Source organism: Thermobia domestica, chromosome 1, assembly GCF_964235325.1.
Source record: "Thermobia domestica chromosome 1, izTheDome1.hap1.1, whole genome shotgun sequence".
Lineage (NCBI taxonomy): Eukaryota > Metazoa > Arthropoda > Insecta > Zygentoma > Lepismatidae > Thermobia > Thermobia domestica.
The window spans coordinates 375628641-375646575 of record NC_137454.1 but is presented as its reverse complement, the minus strand read 5'-3'; the positions used below and the strand labels follow the sequence as shown (position 1 = coordinate 375646575).

General features: G+C 31.0%; 1 protein-coding gene across 1 annotated transcript in view; it reads right to left on the bottom strand.

Moving 5' to 3' along the window:
- Positions 1-4584: 4584 nt before the first annotated feature.
- The window catches only part of LOC145664515 (uncharacterized), a 47387-nt gene continuing 34036 nt past the window's right edge, over positions 4585-17935 (bottom strand). The window contains exon 4 of the mRNA XM_081731255.1: positions 4585-11695. Within this exon, the coding sequence (XP_081587381.1) occupies positions 11602-11695 (94 nt within the window). The 3' untranslated portion in view covers positions 4585-11601. The remainder of the gene's footprint in view (positions 11696-17935) is intronic.

Sequence of the window (17935 nt, the reverse complement as noted above, 5' to 3'; positions counted from 1 at the left end):
ATGGTTTAATATTCAGCAAATACTGTAGTTTCCTATTCAGCACCAACAAAATATTACGCTCCAGAAAAATCATATTTAAGAGGGAACCACATCCTTTAATTTGCTAATATATATATATTGTGAATTCTTCAAACCAATTAGTTGTAAAATAGCATTTTTTATTCCTTTCTAACAACTCTTTATAGGTAAAGTAAATTAAAGGAGTATGTTTAGTTAGGTCATGTTGAAAGTATTAAAGTTTTCTATTTGCTGGTGCAATAGTACTGTTAAAAGACAGACTGTGTCAGCCTAAGGAGTATGTATAAAAATGAGTTTGGAACTCATAGATACTATGAAATTAGAACTAAACTTTGTCATCCTTCATTTCCCCACTTTTTCCCTCTGTACCCATTTTAATAAGGCTAGAGCTCCATAGCGCTACATAGTTAGCTTACCCAACGGGAGCCTAAGGATGAACTAATGTTGAAAACTCCTGTGGTTCGAACCCAAGTTGAGCTTTTGAGTGCAGAACTTACGTTGTCACGGTGCTGAAAGGATCGTTAAAAACAAATCAAATCAAAGAGGCTGGGTGCATCTCTAAGCCGCAGCAAAACGAGAGAATAATATGAAGAAATTCTCGTCCTCATTAAGAATGGAGTTTGGATGTTCTAATTGGCAAGTTGATGTCTTACTGAACACGCTGTCACAGCTCTACAATAGTAGAGTGCGAAATTGAATTTTGTTGTTCGCAACATCAACATTAATGGAGGGTTCGGATGTAAGAGGGGAGATGAGTATGTTTACTCTCAACAATTTTAAAGTTATTATAGTAGTTATAAGACACGTAATTTGTTCCAGAAAAGCACGTTACTTATTGTGAACTAAGTTTAGAATATCACAATGTATTTCAATACACATTCTTTGAAAACGAGGAACAGAACGACAACACATATTATTTTACTTACTGTAACCAGTGTTTTATATGTGGTTAATATTCATACAGGGAAAGTACACTTTGATTATTTGATTTTCTACATTTTAGAAAATATAAAACGTAGTGCAATGCTTTTCGATAAAATTACTGTCTTAAAATAAAAATGTTTTCCTTTAGTAGAATTCTGTTGAAAATTGGTTTCTTAACATTTAACACACCAAGTCTAGGACGTCAACCTTGATTCAGAACTTTAGACGATCCATAGTTTTTCTCTTTTGCTTCTAAATTCATTCTTGTTAAATGAGATATTTTGGATTTCTGAAACTATACTTCAGCGCATTAGACTTCAATGGTATGCTACATATAAGTATCGGAAATCTTATAGAACAGTTATATCGTCTGTCTGTCCGTCCGTCTGCTGACAGATATAAAAGGTACAATAATGAGATATCAATAAGCGGTTTCTTGAAATAGATTCAACGTTTCAAAAACAAATGCAACCTCAAGCTATAACCGTCAATTCAAACCGAAAGTGCTAGAAATTACCTTTTTCCGGTCTTAATGTTGGTCATCATACAGCAAAAATGTAATATGATTTAGTTACTTAAGAAAATGTAACATCTTCATTTGTATTTCTCTAAAACCCGGAAGTGGTAGAAATTTACTAATATTTCCGCATCACTACTGATCTCAATAGAAAAAACAGTAAACATTAGCGGCAACAGATTTTTAAAAATCTATTGAATGTCCCAATAATAGGTTTCGTCCACTCCGTTATTCCTATATTCTAGCCAGAACTGAAAGAATTAAACCATTTTCAGTTTCAGCGTTGACTCCATAGAACTAAAATAGTAACAGATATCTACTTCGGTCTTTTAAAATCTATTAAGAGATCCATGTATAGGTTCTTTTACCTGAGTTAACCCTCTATTCGAGCCAGAAGTCGTAGAAATTAACATTGCCGTTACCACCCAATTCCACGGATAATCGTGGACTTTACCGCACTAGTGTTTGGGAAAAGGAAATACTATATTGTATTATATCTTTTGTTCTTAATATGGATATTAAATGAGTACTACGGTATGTGAATTATAATTTTTGAATATATTAAAATAATCTTAATAACAATAATCACTAAATACTTATATTGATTATAATGTATCTTCTACTTTCAGAAAATCAGTAATAATTATGAACAAAAATGTTGTATTAAAGAAGTATGGTTATACCAAGGATATTATAAAATAAAGGATCTGCCCACATGTATCTTCATCCTATAAACTCAGTAAAGCCCAAAAAAAACAACCGCGCATCGGCATGTCTGATTGGCTACACTCGTTCCCGCCACGAAGGTTGGCTCAAAACATTGCGATCTTATTGGGGAGAGCGAGCGGGGTGGGGATGGGAAAACTATGATCATGGGCGCCCGAAGAGGAGGGCAGGGTGGGGCCCGGGCCTCCCTCTTGCTCAAAAAATGTATATGTAATATAGCAAAGCACTTATATTAAATACCAGAAATACCAGTTGTAATGTAGCAACCATGGAGATGGGCCCCCTCTAGAAAATTTTCTTTGGGCGCCACTGACTATGACGTATGGCTTCACGGTTTTGTTGTGTAGGCAGATCTCTAGTTTATAACATCCTTGATATTATACTACTTCAGACCTTAAGAAATACTTAGCATTGTTGTTGTTGAATGCAGGGGGCGCGGTATGTCAAATGACTACCTGAAATGTACGAGAAACACAATTCTCAAATAAAAAAATAACAGACATCACTCATTCAAATAGCATGTTATTGCCCAAAGCGTGTTTTATAGTAGTAATATTTCTTCATCCTACTTATAATGATGTTTTAGAATCATTCTTACATTTTCCGAAATGCATACTACTAAGAACAGCAAAAGAAAAAGAATCAATTATCCTGGTATTTGTTTCATTTTATAACAATAGTTTCGATATTGTCATTGTGATATTCTGATGATGATAATCTGCTTAAACTTTTTTCGAAATTACAAATCTGGAACGTTAAAGAGTAATTAAATTAGCTATATATTTTTTATAATTTTTCAAATCTGAGGGAGATTGCGATGTTATTTGAAGAAATTTTACAGTTCACTTACATGTGCACCAGTGGTAATTCTATATCCGAATCCAGATAATTACGTTCAAGAACTTAAATGAATTTGAAGACATGGATATATACAATTTCATAATGTAAGATATTTGTATAAACGAGTTACCAAATATCCTTTTCCTTGACACTTTGCAGAGTATAAAATGATTTTCCAGAAAGTTAAGTAAACTTGCAGTAGAAATATTTCAAGGTGCTTGGAATTAGATATATTTCAAGGTCCTTAATTCAATAAATAAGGTTTTCGATGTTCCATCTGTGTTTATTTTATTGGATTATCGTTTCGAACACATTGATTGCGTTTCTCTTCAGAATTATACTAATTTGAGGACTTGTTATACAATTATTGTGATACAATCTAGACTCGATCTTAAAATATGTTAATAATTCATATGCCATGGTTTCCTAGATACCACTGCGTCAGATAGTAATGAATTATTAACATGTTTTAATATATGATGTCAGCGAAAGTATTCAGGGTAAGGAAATTAAAAAATTGAGGCTTGAATTTTGTTATAAATATGATATAAGATGCATTGATGGGTTAAAATTATGTTCTTTTCTTGCATTAAATTAAGTAATATATTTTTGCTCCTACTCTCTTGTATTATAGTTTCACCTATTATTGTTGTAACATGTTTTAATATCAAATGGACAACGTGTTATATCTAGGTATATACAAATAAATGAATTGCCTGATCGTATGTAGCTAATCACAGTTTTCCACTGATTGAAAATATTGAAACAAAAAAATTGAATATTGTCTTATCGTTTATTTGTTTTAAAATTTAAGGTACAATGACATCATTTTTAAAAGATTTTTAATAATTTTAAAGTTACTTTCACAATATTTAGATCATTACAAGCTTCTTAAGCATAATTGTATATTGTAAGTAAATGATTTGATTGTATACATCAATTAATTCCATCAAACATTTATGGGTCTTATAAACATCGATCTATTGTTGAGAGCAATGATTTTTGTTTAACAGTATTAAAATACCCATTATAGACAGTGTAATTGAGATATTGCACTACCCCATTAGATTAATTGTATATCCCATACTACATTAAATAACTAATATATAGATTACTAATTGTATTCATAACATATATGAGTATTAACATTATTTTGATTGTGCTGCTGACGTCATGACTTTGAATAGTTGACTTCTTAGTAAGTTCTTTTACATTCAACTCAACCATTTATTATTTTAAAAATATTGGAGCAAGTTAATTTATTTTCTTTCATTTAAAAGTAAATGGCGTTGTTGCACACATAGAATAGCTTCGTTTAATTAATATTAATTCAAATTGTTATTGTCAAAATTATTTCCGTTATTTGTAGCCAAAAATAGCAAAATATATATTAATAATTACTTTAATTATATTTTCTTTTTCCGTTCATCAACTATTTAGTAGTATAACATTGAAACTTTGAGTGATACTCTGTTACTTTGATATATATATATATATATATATATATATATATATAGATATATATATATATATATATATATATATATATATATATATATATATATATATATATATATATCACTGTTAGGGATATTCCGTTAATATTTCTTCTCTTCTGCTCGTTAAATTTATAGAAAGAACTGTTTTCTTTAATATCACAAAGCGCAATGCGATACCTTAAAATATCAAAATACATTACAATACTTGACATTTACCTCTAAAGTTATGTCAATAGTATTATTTACACCAATAGCACCAATAGGATTGAGCACCAAAGATTCATTTACAAAACAAATATAGTTGTTTGTTGTTTTTGATTATTTAAACACATCATGATACAATAAATATCATAAATAAATAAGATGTTAATTGTCAATAAGGAAGTAAAGAATTATATATATATGTTTATAATAGATTCATATAACATACAAGAACTATTTACAATTGGTAACATTGTACCACCGAATAATATGATACATGAATGAATTGTAAGATAATTTTACAATTCGAAATACTCCTATCAACTACAAGAACTATGCGTTCTTACTACTCAACTAAAAATTAATACTATTGGACATACTTTGAAAAAGTCAAACTCCACAATATATAAATACCATAATATTATAATATTTATTTTACATATGTTACAACCTACGTAAGTGTACGTATTTTTCAATGTATGTCCAAAAGTTTAGTTTGATTCAGTGTTACAGCTATATATATCACATACATCAGACATACACATTCACCACAATAAAAGCAGATTATAACTATACATATTTCTTACATCAAGGCATCAAGGAACACGTGTGTGTCTTTATATAGAAGTAGAACCAAAAGATCTGCATTCTTAAAACCCAAAGTTCATTGATACTACACATTTCTGGGGAGAACATTTGAATTATTTTTGGCAAAACACTAATATTATCATAATGTTTATTGTCAGAAGTTTTTGATGATAGTAGTGTAAATATACCACTTTTCTTTATTTTCAATAAGAACATGGTGGGTGTCATTTGATATGTAAGTATAGTGATTACGAAATAGTTAAATTGGAACATTAAATATAAGTGGAATGAAATGGAAAAACGTTCGAAAAATAGTGGAAAGAAAATTATTATATGTATGACGAACAAGACGAAAAGGCATAAAAAAAACAAACGGAATTTTTGGATATGTGGTATAAGATGTGATATAGAAAAGCAGTGTAGAAACAAGATTGAAATTGATGGAAAGTATAAGAAAATGACTTCATGACGAAGAGGTAGAGTAAGTGAAGGAATTAGTAAATACATTGGTTTTTGCAGTTTAAGACACGTACTCAGGCATAGATAACAATTATTACGTTGTGCTTTGTCATAAGTGGTAGAGAAAGCAATTTTTAATTACAGAAAAATTACATTCTGAAAAAGAAAACAAAAGTGAGCCTTTACTTTTTCATAACATCATATAATGTGTCTAACATTAACTGCCACACCATAAGTATATTAATGAACTTACTGACTCTTAAAAGAAAAATAGTACGAGAAATCTGAAGATACCCCAATCAATCTTAAAATGTATAAAACATCTATTCAAATAAATTACAAACGTTATTGCAGGTGCATGAGTGATACGAACTTTAAATGATAACTCTTATGACACCGAAATATAGCAGCTAACATCACTGAATTTACAGGTAATATGTAGACAACAGATATATTTTGGTTTCACAATATAATAGCAATGTTGCAGTTAATGCAGCACGTAACTCAATGTTTTTACAGCATAAGTAGGTTAACAGCGGCTTTCACTGCAAAAACGAAATATACCTAACTGAATATTGAATGTCTTAACCTCAAATATGGTATTATTCCGTCACACAAGTATGTAATAAGCAGCACTAATAGAGAGCTAAAAATGAGTAATGAAAATAGAAGAAAGAAAGGAGATGAAGTACAAGAAAATAGAAACCTAACAGGCAGAGATCAAAAGAATGGAAGGGAAAGTAAGTAAAAATGTAGTAGGAAAACTGAATACTTTCAAAAAGGTCAGAAGCAGAGAAACTGAAGTCGAAAGATAATAAAAAAAGATAGTACGAAAAACGAAATAGATGTAAGAGAAGCAAATGTAATGCCTGGAAGTAGAACATTTATAAAAGAGAGCAAAGTATGTAGAATCTGAGAGTAGGTGATAAGAAGGGTAATTAATGTAAAGGAAAGAAATAAATAGAAAATCTAAAGATAAAAGGGATAGAAGAAAATCAAGGAAATCTGAAAACTGGAAATAAAGTGTAGAAAGAAGATGATCAAACATATAGAATCAGAATTTATAGGATTGATACAACATAAGCAACCAAATCCACAGACAATGTGAAAATAGCCGTAATATATTTATAGCATCTAACGAGAAAAGGTAAAGAAATCAGAGAATAAAATAGTAGTGAACAAATACAGAATATTACAGCAAAACAAATGAAGGAGAAAAAAGTACAGCATCTTGAGACACAGAATCAATAACAGCAAGGAAATATCTAGCACTGAAACAAAAACGTACGAAAACGACTCTAATAATATATAATGTGAAGTTGAAAAAGAAAAGAATATTTCAAGGCTGGGATTGAGAGAAGAAAGAATTTAAATATTGATCCCGGAATATATAGACACATAATCTGAAACAAAAGGAAACAAACGTTATAGCTAAAAGAAGAGGAAAGAAACAAATAGAGTCTGAAGACAAAAGATGGAGACCAGAAGGCAAAAACTCTGAAGGTAAAATTTGAATAGTAGAGAAGCAAACAAGCAGAATAGATATTGAAACAGAAACAGAGAAACTAAAGACGAAAAATATTTAGAAAAGAAGAAAACTGCAGAGGGTGAAGACATAGAATTGATAAAAGGAGAGAAAACATACAGAATCTAAAGATTGAAATTTATTTAAGAACTTACCATAACATTGGGAATCTGAAATAGGAGAATCGAATGAAGAGAAGGCAACAAATACACTAAAGATAAATTATGAAAAGAAGAAAAGCAAAGAGATCCAGAATCTGAAAGTGGAGACTGGATAGATAGAAGAAACAGATATCAAATCTGAAGTAGTAAAAATAGAAGAAAAAACATAGAAACACAGAATCTATAGGAGAGAACGAATAGCAAAGAATCGTAATCTAAAGGCGGAATGTCGCAAATAATATGAAATGAGGACCAAGAATAACTAAAAGAAAAAGAAAACCATAAAGGAAAGACGAGTTGAAAGAAACAAAATACACAGAATCTGAAACAGAGTAGAGAATGGAGCAAATACTTACTCTAAAGGAAGAGTATGTATAATATAAACAAGTGATAAAGATTATAGAGTTAGAAACTGATGAGAATACTAAAGAGAGAAATCGGCTGAATATAAGATACAGAGAAGATACAGATACAGAGAACATACAAGAGTCTAAAGATACAGAGAAGAAGGAAAATCAAGGATAAAATCAGGGAATGTTGCACTCTTAGAGCAGAAGCAAAGACAGAATAGTAAGCAAAGTGTGAATAGTAGGAAAAGTAGACAAAGTAGCCAGAATTGAAGAGAAGGGTATTGTTGAAGGATCAGATGCAGAAAATATATGGAAGAGAGGAAATTAAAGATATAAACTTAAGACGAAGATTTAAACGGGAGAAAGGCAAACAAAATCTAGTCGTAAAAGGTGGATAGTACAGAAATTAAAAAAAACAGAATCTGAATAAAATACAGAGCATAAATGGAAGGTATATTGAAGAAAAGCAAAAAAGAATCTGATACAAAATTATTTAAGGAGAACAATAAGTACACAATTAGAAAGCAGAGAATGATCAGAAAAAATAAACATATAATCTGAAGAAGGAAAATAGCCAGAATAGAAGAAAAATTCCAGGATCTGAAAAGTGAAAAATGGAAAGTTGAGAAAAAGTATATAGATTCAAAAGTCAAGGGTTGAAAGAAAGAAACAAGTATAGGTTCTGAAGAAAAAAATTGAATAGAAACGATAAAAAGAATCATAGAATTAGAAACAAGATATCGGGTGTAAGTGAATCAGACATATAGAAATTGAAGGTATAGAATCTCGTACTCGTGTAAATAAACAGAATCTAAAGCAAAGAACAGCTAGAAGAGAACAAACAAACACAGAATCTCAAGGGGATATAAGGACAATCGACACAGAGTACAGTCTATGAAAGAGAGGTTCGAAAACTAAAGCAAAGGAAAATACAGTATCTTGAGATGGAAGATAAATGAAAAGTGAAACAAAGAAATTGATAATGTGAAGCAAGAAAATTAATAGAAGGTAATTGAATAACTACAGAACATGAAAGTGTAGAATTAAAAGAAAGAAATTGAATAAACAAGTCATCTGAAGGTATGAAGCAAATAGAGAAAACACAAACAAGACTTGAGGTAGAGGCTCAGTACAAGAAAGGCTAAGTAGTGTAGAATCTGAAGGGACACGATGAATATAAGAAAGTCAGAGCAGTATTACTTTAAAGACAGGGAAGACGAAATAAAAGGAAACAAATATAGAACCTGAGAAGAGAAAAGACGCAAATAAATGCAGAATCTGTAGGCGCAGGATGGGTACAATACAAGTAAAAACAGAGTTTGAAACCTGAGAGTAAATGTAAGTAAAAGAAAACACAGTCAAATACAAAGGTGTAATGAGAGCTGTGTATTAGTAAAAAGAAAAGAAGAGGAAATTACAATAGATCGAGTAAGTAACCAACTTCTCTACTTAAAATTTAGAAAACGATAGAGAAAATTAGTAGAATAGAGAATATTAGTAGAAAATAGAGAAAATTATGTATGTCACTTAAACACAAAACACTTTTACTCAATTTCACATACTTGTTTCACAATTTTTAGCTTAAGAAATACCATGCTAAAAACATAATAACGGGACACGTTTATTGTTAATTCGTACTCGTAAGTGTACCAAGAAATTATCGATTTACCTAAATGATGCACCTGCATTAACGAATATCTTTAATTGCACTACATTCTACAAAATAAATACAAATACCCTACTAAGATTCGTATTAATATAAAATCATTGCTCGTTTTATTAAAAATTGCAACTCTTTCTCCAATACTAAATTTAACTGACAAATATGCCGTTCAGTTTTTACATCTGTTAGTTGAGAACCAATGTTCAATTTGTTGTTATAGTTTTTGCTGCATTGTAGACAAAGACTAGGAATTGACTTGATGTAATAGAATTTAAATTGCTTTCTGTATTGTTAAGCTTTGAGCAGTAAATATACCACAAAATAACTGACATCTTCGTTGCTTAAAGGCTATTATAAAAAGGATAAGTCGTATTCTACGATGTTAGTTATAAACATTAACACTTAATTGCTGCCAGGTAGAAAAATAACAAATATATACATCCATAATCAAAGATCATTTTGTTTCTTCTTTACAGATGTTACCAATTACTGGAGCAATTGCAATTAATTTAAGTTCGAGCCCAATATATGCTCTCGACAGAAGTAGTTATTTACTTACACTTTACTGAGAAAAGTCAATACAAACGTTGCCAAAATTGACAAATACTGTAAAGCTTGTAAACCTTTGTTTGGTTCCTTTCTTTGTTAATATTTATTACCAACTTAGAAGATAATATCTTTGTCTTTACATGATGTTTAGAGATATAAGTATAAAAAATATTTTCTGATGAGACAACGATAGGTTTCACTACATTCACAGCGAAATGCAAGCAAATATTTACAGTCAAGAAGCATTCTTTCCATTGGAAGCTGCTTATCGAGAGATAATAATCAGAAAAGTTATTGATATCTATGATAAACTGGTGTAGCAACTACCGCGAGCAGAAAGAGTAGTTGGTGAGTTATAAACTTTGTTATGGCAACCATTACGGGTAAGTCGATGAAGAAATTTTGGCAACTTTTTTCATATTTAATTGGTTAAAGTTTAATTGAGAATGTTAGCAGCAAAGCTACTTGTCTCCCTGTCACTAACTATGGAAACTCTTGCAAACAAAGATATTAGTTGTTACATCATAGACCTTTTTACGTTAACCGATGCAAGCAAGGAAATTGAGTGTTTTATGATAAATTTTATAATAGTAATTGTTGCAAAAGTAATAGTTTCTAAGTGAAACCTTCATAGTAAGAGCTGTTGCAAGTAAACATACTAATTTGAACATAATAAACTTTACTATGGTAGATGACACAAATAAGAACATAATGTAATTTACACCATTAGATACTATGACAAATTTTTACTGTCAAGAAAGTGAATTGTCACCAGCAAAAATATATTACTAAAAATAAAATTCTCATCAGTTCACTCTTACCGTTATCATTATCTAACAGCTATTACAAATAAAAGTGTTTTACCAGTATTTACATGTTTATGGATCTTCAAAGTCGAGCTATTATTATAACTAATTAATATATTTTCTCTTTTACATCATCTTCTCAAAACAAAATGTTAGGAAGACGCTTTAATCATATTACAAACACCAATATAGCTTTCAGTGTATTAAAATAATGTTCCTTACTAAATATCAAACTTCCATATTTTAAGTAGTTGTTACGGAAGAATTAATGTTTTAAACCAACTACTAGTTTACCAATCCAATATATTACTCTCAAATATCAGAAAACCTTTGAGCTCTTTCCTACTGAAATGTAATAAAATAGTATGGTGATAAAATTACTCAATATATTAAATAATGCTTGATAATAGTAAAAGAGATACTAGATAATAGTAATAATAATAGAAAACATATTACAAAACAAAATACAGAAAGCAATTTATGTGACAATTAGCTATCAAATGCTCTACAGTGTTACAAATAATATCATACTAATGCTTAAAAGCATGTAACGATCTAAACCAGTAGCTTTCGCCCAGGTTGTTCAAATTTTGAGTGTGTACCTAAACAGATTTTCATAGTGAATCCGTATCTGTGCATTATGTCAATTCTTCAGTTGTTTCTCTGATGGAACTACATTACATGTATTTACATGTGTGGATATGTGACAATGAGGTTTGGGTTGTATATTTACAATGTTCTGAACAGTGCTGATTCTGATTGTAGAGAAAAAAAGCTATTTAAACAAAACTCCTGCAGCCTGGGCTTTCTTCTTGGCTATTTCTTCTGGTGTTGGAATGTATGGGTTCTTGTAAGGATCCAAATTCAAACTGAAATAGTAATAGAACATAATGAATTATCATAAAAGTAATATAATATAGAGTAATATAATTGTTATTGCATAAATAAAATTTTAGTAAAGTTTATACAAAATTTTAGTAAAATTTATCCAAAAAATTATCTCTCTCAACGGTATTGAATATATGAATCTTCTTCTTCTTTTTTTTTTTTTTTGTTTTGTTTCTCACTTGTCGATTTATTGAGCAAATATTTTTCTGTGTCTTTGGAATGAATTTGAATTTTTAATGGTTTGATTTTATTGTTTTTTTTCTTCATGACTATCTAAATATCACTTACTTCGTACGAATTACATTTTGTGATATACAAGTATGTAATTATTAAAGTTTAGTAATCTAATTTTATTTAGGTAATACTAAAATTATGTACCATTCAAACTGATTTCGAAAAGGGACAGGACTTTAAACTATTCCAATTCATTTCAAAGAAACAGACTAATAATTTCAATAGAAAGCAACAGGTTAAAAATCAAAGGTGCACGTAGATATTCCACAATGTTTAAAAACATCGAATCATAATAAACTATAAGTGTAATTTCCTGTTTCTCTATTGATAGCTCATTTACCTGCTAATTCTATCATCGATCATTAAAATATGTAAATTTTACAATATTATTCGTATTTAAAGGGGAAAAATTGTCCAAACGCAAGACATATATTAATCGATAAATTTCATATAACTAACTCTATGGCTTATGGGACTCGGAGGTTCAATGAAGCGTTCACAAACGCTCTCCATTAACTTCTGTCCTTAGTCAATTGAATACATTTTCTACTCTGTATTCCTATTTCTGACAGATCCATCTTAATATTGTTCTCCCATCTGCGCCTAGGTCTTTCTAATGATCGTTTTTCGATTAAACTTCCAGTTAAAACTTAAAAAGTGTTCCTACTTCCTTCCATTCTAGGTACATGACATGCCCTCCTGAGCCTCATAGACTTGATGACCAACAATGTTTGGTAAACAGTATAAATTATACAGTTCCTAATTATGAAGTTTAAGCCATTCCTCATTCCCGTTCTTCTTGGATCCGAATATTCGCTTCAAGATCTTGCTCACAAATACTTTCAATCTGCGTTCCTTCCTCAGACCATGTTTTCCAACCATACTGCACAATAGTCTTGATTATCATTTTATATATTTAAGCTTCAAATTCCTCAACAGAATTCGCGACCACAAAAAATTTTGAACTGAATAATAACAATAATAAATGATATTTAATTTCTTCGCGATTATGGATTTGGATTGAGGATTAATATTGATCCTAGATATGTGATAGAATTCACTTTGTCGAAAGTATTATTTACATCATCAGCATACGACATAACTTGGTGAATACCTTTCGTCTCTAGGCCCTGATTGCTACCTTTAATTTTCCTTTAGCGAATTCCAGAACAAACTTGAATAACAATGGTGACAACGCATCTCTTGTTTCAGGCCATTCTCGATATGGAAGCTCGTAGATAAGAATTTTTCTACCCGGACTTTACTTTGGATTCATTTAGACACCTTTTAATTAATCTAACTAGCATTTCGGCATTCCAAATTCTGCAAGAATATTCTACAATGTTACCCCTCTTAATAGAGACGTAAGCATTTCTAAAGCAATAAATAATTGATGTACCGGGGAATTGTATCCCACTTCTTTTCGAGTATTTACGAATGGTAAATATCTAGTCGATAGTTAATCGATATCGCCTAAATCCGCACTGAAAATCTTCAATAATTTCATCTCCGTATGGGCTCAATCTTGCTAGTTGAACAAAATGTAATTATATGAATGAGTGTAAAAGTTCGTGTAATTAACGAAAAAGCACAGTAAAATAATTTTTGTAATAGTAAAAAATGGATGCTGTAGAACAACCATATTACCTATTAAAATGTTGATGCTGGTGTATACTACTATTATCCTCTTCAATACGACATTATGAAGGTGACATACAAACTATAGTTTAATGAAATACCCCAAATTACGATTACCTCTAAAACTTTAATATTTGGTTTAATTATGATACTATCCAAAAGGTAACATATATATAAGATTTAATGCCGCGTTCACAAAAGTTCCCCACTGGTGAACACCATTCAACGCTAGACCCTGGTTGCTATCTTTAATTGTCCTTATAGCGTATTCCAGGACAAAGTTGAATAATAATGGCGACAACGTATCTCCTTGTTTCAGACCATTCTCAACGTGAAAGCTCGTGTACAAAAATTGATCAATTGATGTATATCAATTGATAGACCATATCAAACAAGCTGAACAAGAGGACATGCATGAGGATGAATTAACATGCGTAGCTTCCCAAAAAAAATCGAAAAAAATGAATGTCTACTGTCGGTAAAAAAGTATGTAATTCGTTGCCATTATAATCATTCTCCTTTCAGGTTTTTAGTCACCCTTAATCGATGTTTGAGAATGAAGTTCATTTAGGAGTTAATATACAAAACTTACCTTAAATATTCTAGATCTTTAACGTCTGAAGTATTTTAAGAGTAGAGTTGATTTTGAGTTTAACATACTATTCAGCAGCGAGGCTATATGAGAGGTGGACCTACGGATTAACGTGGGATCCAAACCGCATAAACTCCCGCCGGGAATCGAATCCGGAACTCCCACGCCAAAGACGCGTACGCTAACTGATATTTTAACGAGAAAACGTAGTTAACGAGAATAGTGACTGAAGAGAACTCAACCCCCTGACTGGTATCTGATTTTCTGTGACCTATGAGGCTCTGACTATTAACATGTCCGAGAGTATAATAAATTACATTCAATCATGCATCACAGCTGAACAGTTCTGAATGGAATCAAAACCTTGTCCCATTATAAATAAAAAGAGATATCATTTGTTGCAGTAGTATGACACTATGTGTCAGAAACAAAGACGCTAAATGGAAAAGCTTGACTCACAAAATACTGTAAATGTGAATAGTCGCGCCAAAAGAATAACGTTGGACAATTCTGGCTAGAGGAAGCAAAGGGAGAATTAGAACAATAGAATTAAACTTTCTAAATGCTATCCGATAAGGATTCTTATGGCATAGTCAGAATTAGTTTCATTACATCGTCCTATATTAATGTAATATTTATATTTAACAAAATTTATCATTAGTATATTAAAAGTATTAAAAAGAACTTAGGTAACTAAAGCCGACTATGGTGAAAGTTATTCATCATGCTTTGTTCCAAACTCAAAACTTAAACAAAAAGAAAAAAACAAGTTTTCAGTTATTAATATAAAATTAAATATTAAGATAGCCGTAAGTCAGAGGCCTTACCCTTGTTATTAGTACAACTCACATCATATAAATCTGAAGGCCTGCGACTTACGGCTATTTTAATATTTAATTTTATATTAATAACTGAACTCTTGTTTTTGTTTTCAGTTTGGAACTAAGACGATGAGCTATTTTAGCTGTAATCTTCTTTTTTAATTCATATTTTTTATTTGCTGTTTTCTAATATATAGTATGAACTATGAAATACCTAACAAAAAAGAAAAGTTACATAATAAGTTAATCATCATTTATGTACTATGAGTGACTGTGGATGGTAAATTCTATCTTTTTCCCTCCAATTTTATCGATTTCCTTTCCACTCCTTGCAATATATATTCTCACAATCCTCTTGATCAGAACTTTTATTGGATACCCTTATTGTAGGGAAAGAATAGAATTCAGCTTAGACAAAATGGCAGCTGACATTAGCAATATTGAGCCTTATGCAGAGTGTTTTGAGGTATGATCAGCGTCATACTAAAGCCTGACTACTGCAGGAAACATATGTTAGTCGAACGCTTTAATACGACTCTGCATAAGGCTCATTGACTTCTTACGACGTCACCTATCCTATCACCTGTTCCCCAAACTGTCACCACAATCCAAATGATAAATTATTTATTGAAATCTGTTCAGGCATTGAGCTTCACAATGGAAATAATTTACATTAATACATACATGCATAAAATACTGTAACCCATACACGAACCCATAAAATACCCATATACGAACATGTCAAACACAATACCCTCCTTTTGACTCCATCATAGTTGCGTAAAAATAGTAACTCGTTTTCGATAATGCTTGTGAATAAAAATGATAAGTTTAATAGTTTGCGTAGTTTGATTTTGATTTGATTTTGAATTTAAAGTATCAATTTATTGCTAATTGATTATCGTCTACTTTGTGCTAGACACATTGTCCAGTAGTTGGCGTTGATAAATATGTCGTAGCTTCGAAGAGATTGAAACATAAAGTGAACACAAAAATGGATATAACCAGGGCCGGATTTAGGGGGGTGCAAAGGTGCACGTGTACCCCTCTTCGTTGTAAATATACACTATCTAAAATGAGAAGCTAGCAGTGAAAATAGCAACACATTCCGAAACTTTCTGTCATCATGTTTCCGTTTGGGGCTGAAAAGAAAGCAGAGCTTTGCAAAAGCAATAACTTAAGTTGATTTTCTGAAGATGGAAGGAAAATGAGTCACCAAGCAAAATAATATAACATTTGTCAAGTAAGGAAGAAAACAGAAGGCAGGAGGAGAGGACATTCGCATTCCACTGCACTAAACTTGCGATCCCTCTTTAAAATACTTTCCTACGTTCTATGCATCAGTGTTGTCAGGGATAAAGAATATTGTCACAGGTACTTTAAAGAGTTTAAAGAGTTATGATTGGTTATTTTGATAGGTATTGATGTACACCCCCTCTCCCTCAGACAATCCTGGATCCTGCCCTAGATATAACTTTGGAATGAAATCGAACTGAGTGAAACTGGGAGTAATTCTGAGTAGGTCCTAAAGAACTTAATCAGATTACACTTAGAATGCTTCGTTCTGTTGCTCTAGTTGTCCGTATCCTTCCTGGTTAATGCAAATTATAAAAGTTTAGCAAGGAAGAAATCCAGTCTCAGCAATTTATAATGTAATGCTCTTGACGTTATTCATTTCTTTCAGTATAACAACGTACCGCTTGAATGTGAAATGACCTTACTACAAACAACAAAAAAATGGGGATTAATATTTTCACTAACTTCTATAGATGGGTACCTTATCTAAAAGATGTTTATAAACATAAATTATAAAATCCTAAGCTTCAAAGTTATGTTTTTGTAGCCACTATAGCATAAATATAACTTGTTAGTGAGATATTGAACTTCAAATTTCATTCCCTGAAAATTTCAATTTTAGCATTAGACCACTTGACATTCAAGTAGTCGAATTATAACAGGTGTAAAGAAAGTTATAATTCACAGTTTTATTGGCATTCTGTGATGTAAGTTAATAAATTGCTTAGTATTTAAAATTATTAGTAAAGTGCTTTCACTTATTACCTAGGTATAGGCTTGTGTAATCCAAACCAAGAGGCAAGAGGGGAAATTGCCCGCCTGGAGTTTCGAAAGGGGTTCGGTTCTTCAAACTACATGTCCAAACATATTAGATTCGCAGTAGCTAACTAAAATTATGCAATATACGTCACTAATAATTCTTTTAAATGAAGTATTACATACATGAAGGTGTGAATATTAGCGACTTTCCGTGTGTGTTGGCCTTTTCCCTCACCCTCCCTCCCTGGACAACATCTTGCGGGCGTTTCTGAATTCAACTATTAATTACTATTAATAATAATATTTATAAGATCATGTGATCTATAATATCTATACCAATACTTAATCTCTCTTGGACATACAAAATTTCAGCACTATTTAGACTATTGAAGGGGCATCATTTCTATCGCACCGTGAGGTCTACGGGATCTTTATTGTAGCCACGAGTATGCATTAGTAGAGGAAAAATGAGTACATGCCTCATTATTTAATACTCTTTCCCCTCAGTGACAAATAAGTACTATCTCTGGAAGATGTATGTTATTTCCTTCGGTATCATTAGAGCATCATCATTTTATTACATTTATAGTATAGATAACATGCTATCTGACATTACTCACGGTCATATTAGACAAATAAAGTTGGGATGTTTGAGATAATTGAGGATAAAATTTCTATTTTAGTGTTCAGGACGTTTTTCCAATTTAATAAGTAATAAACGTGTACTTCAATAAATTTAGTTAATAAGTTACATATTTTATAGGATTAATACATTAGAAGTTTATGATCGTAAATGAAAGCTTTAGTAAGAAAAAGACTGGTAAATCAAAGAAATACGGTTCATAAAGGGAAATAATGAACTTTCTGAAAGTTGTTTTCCA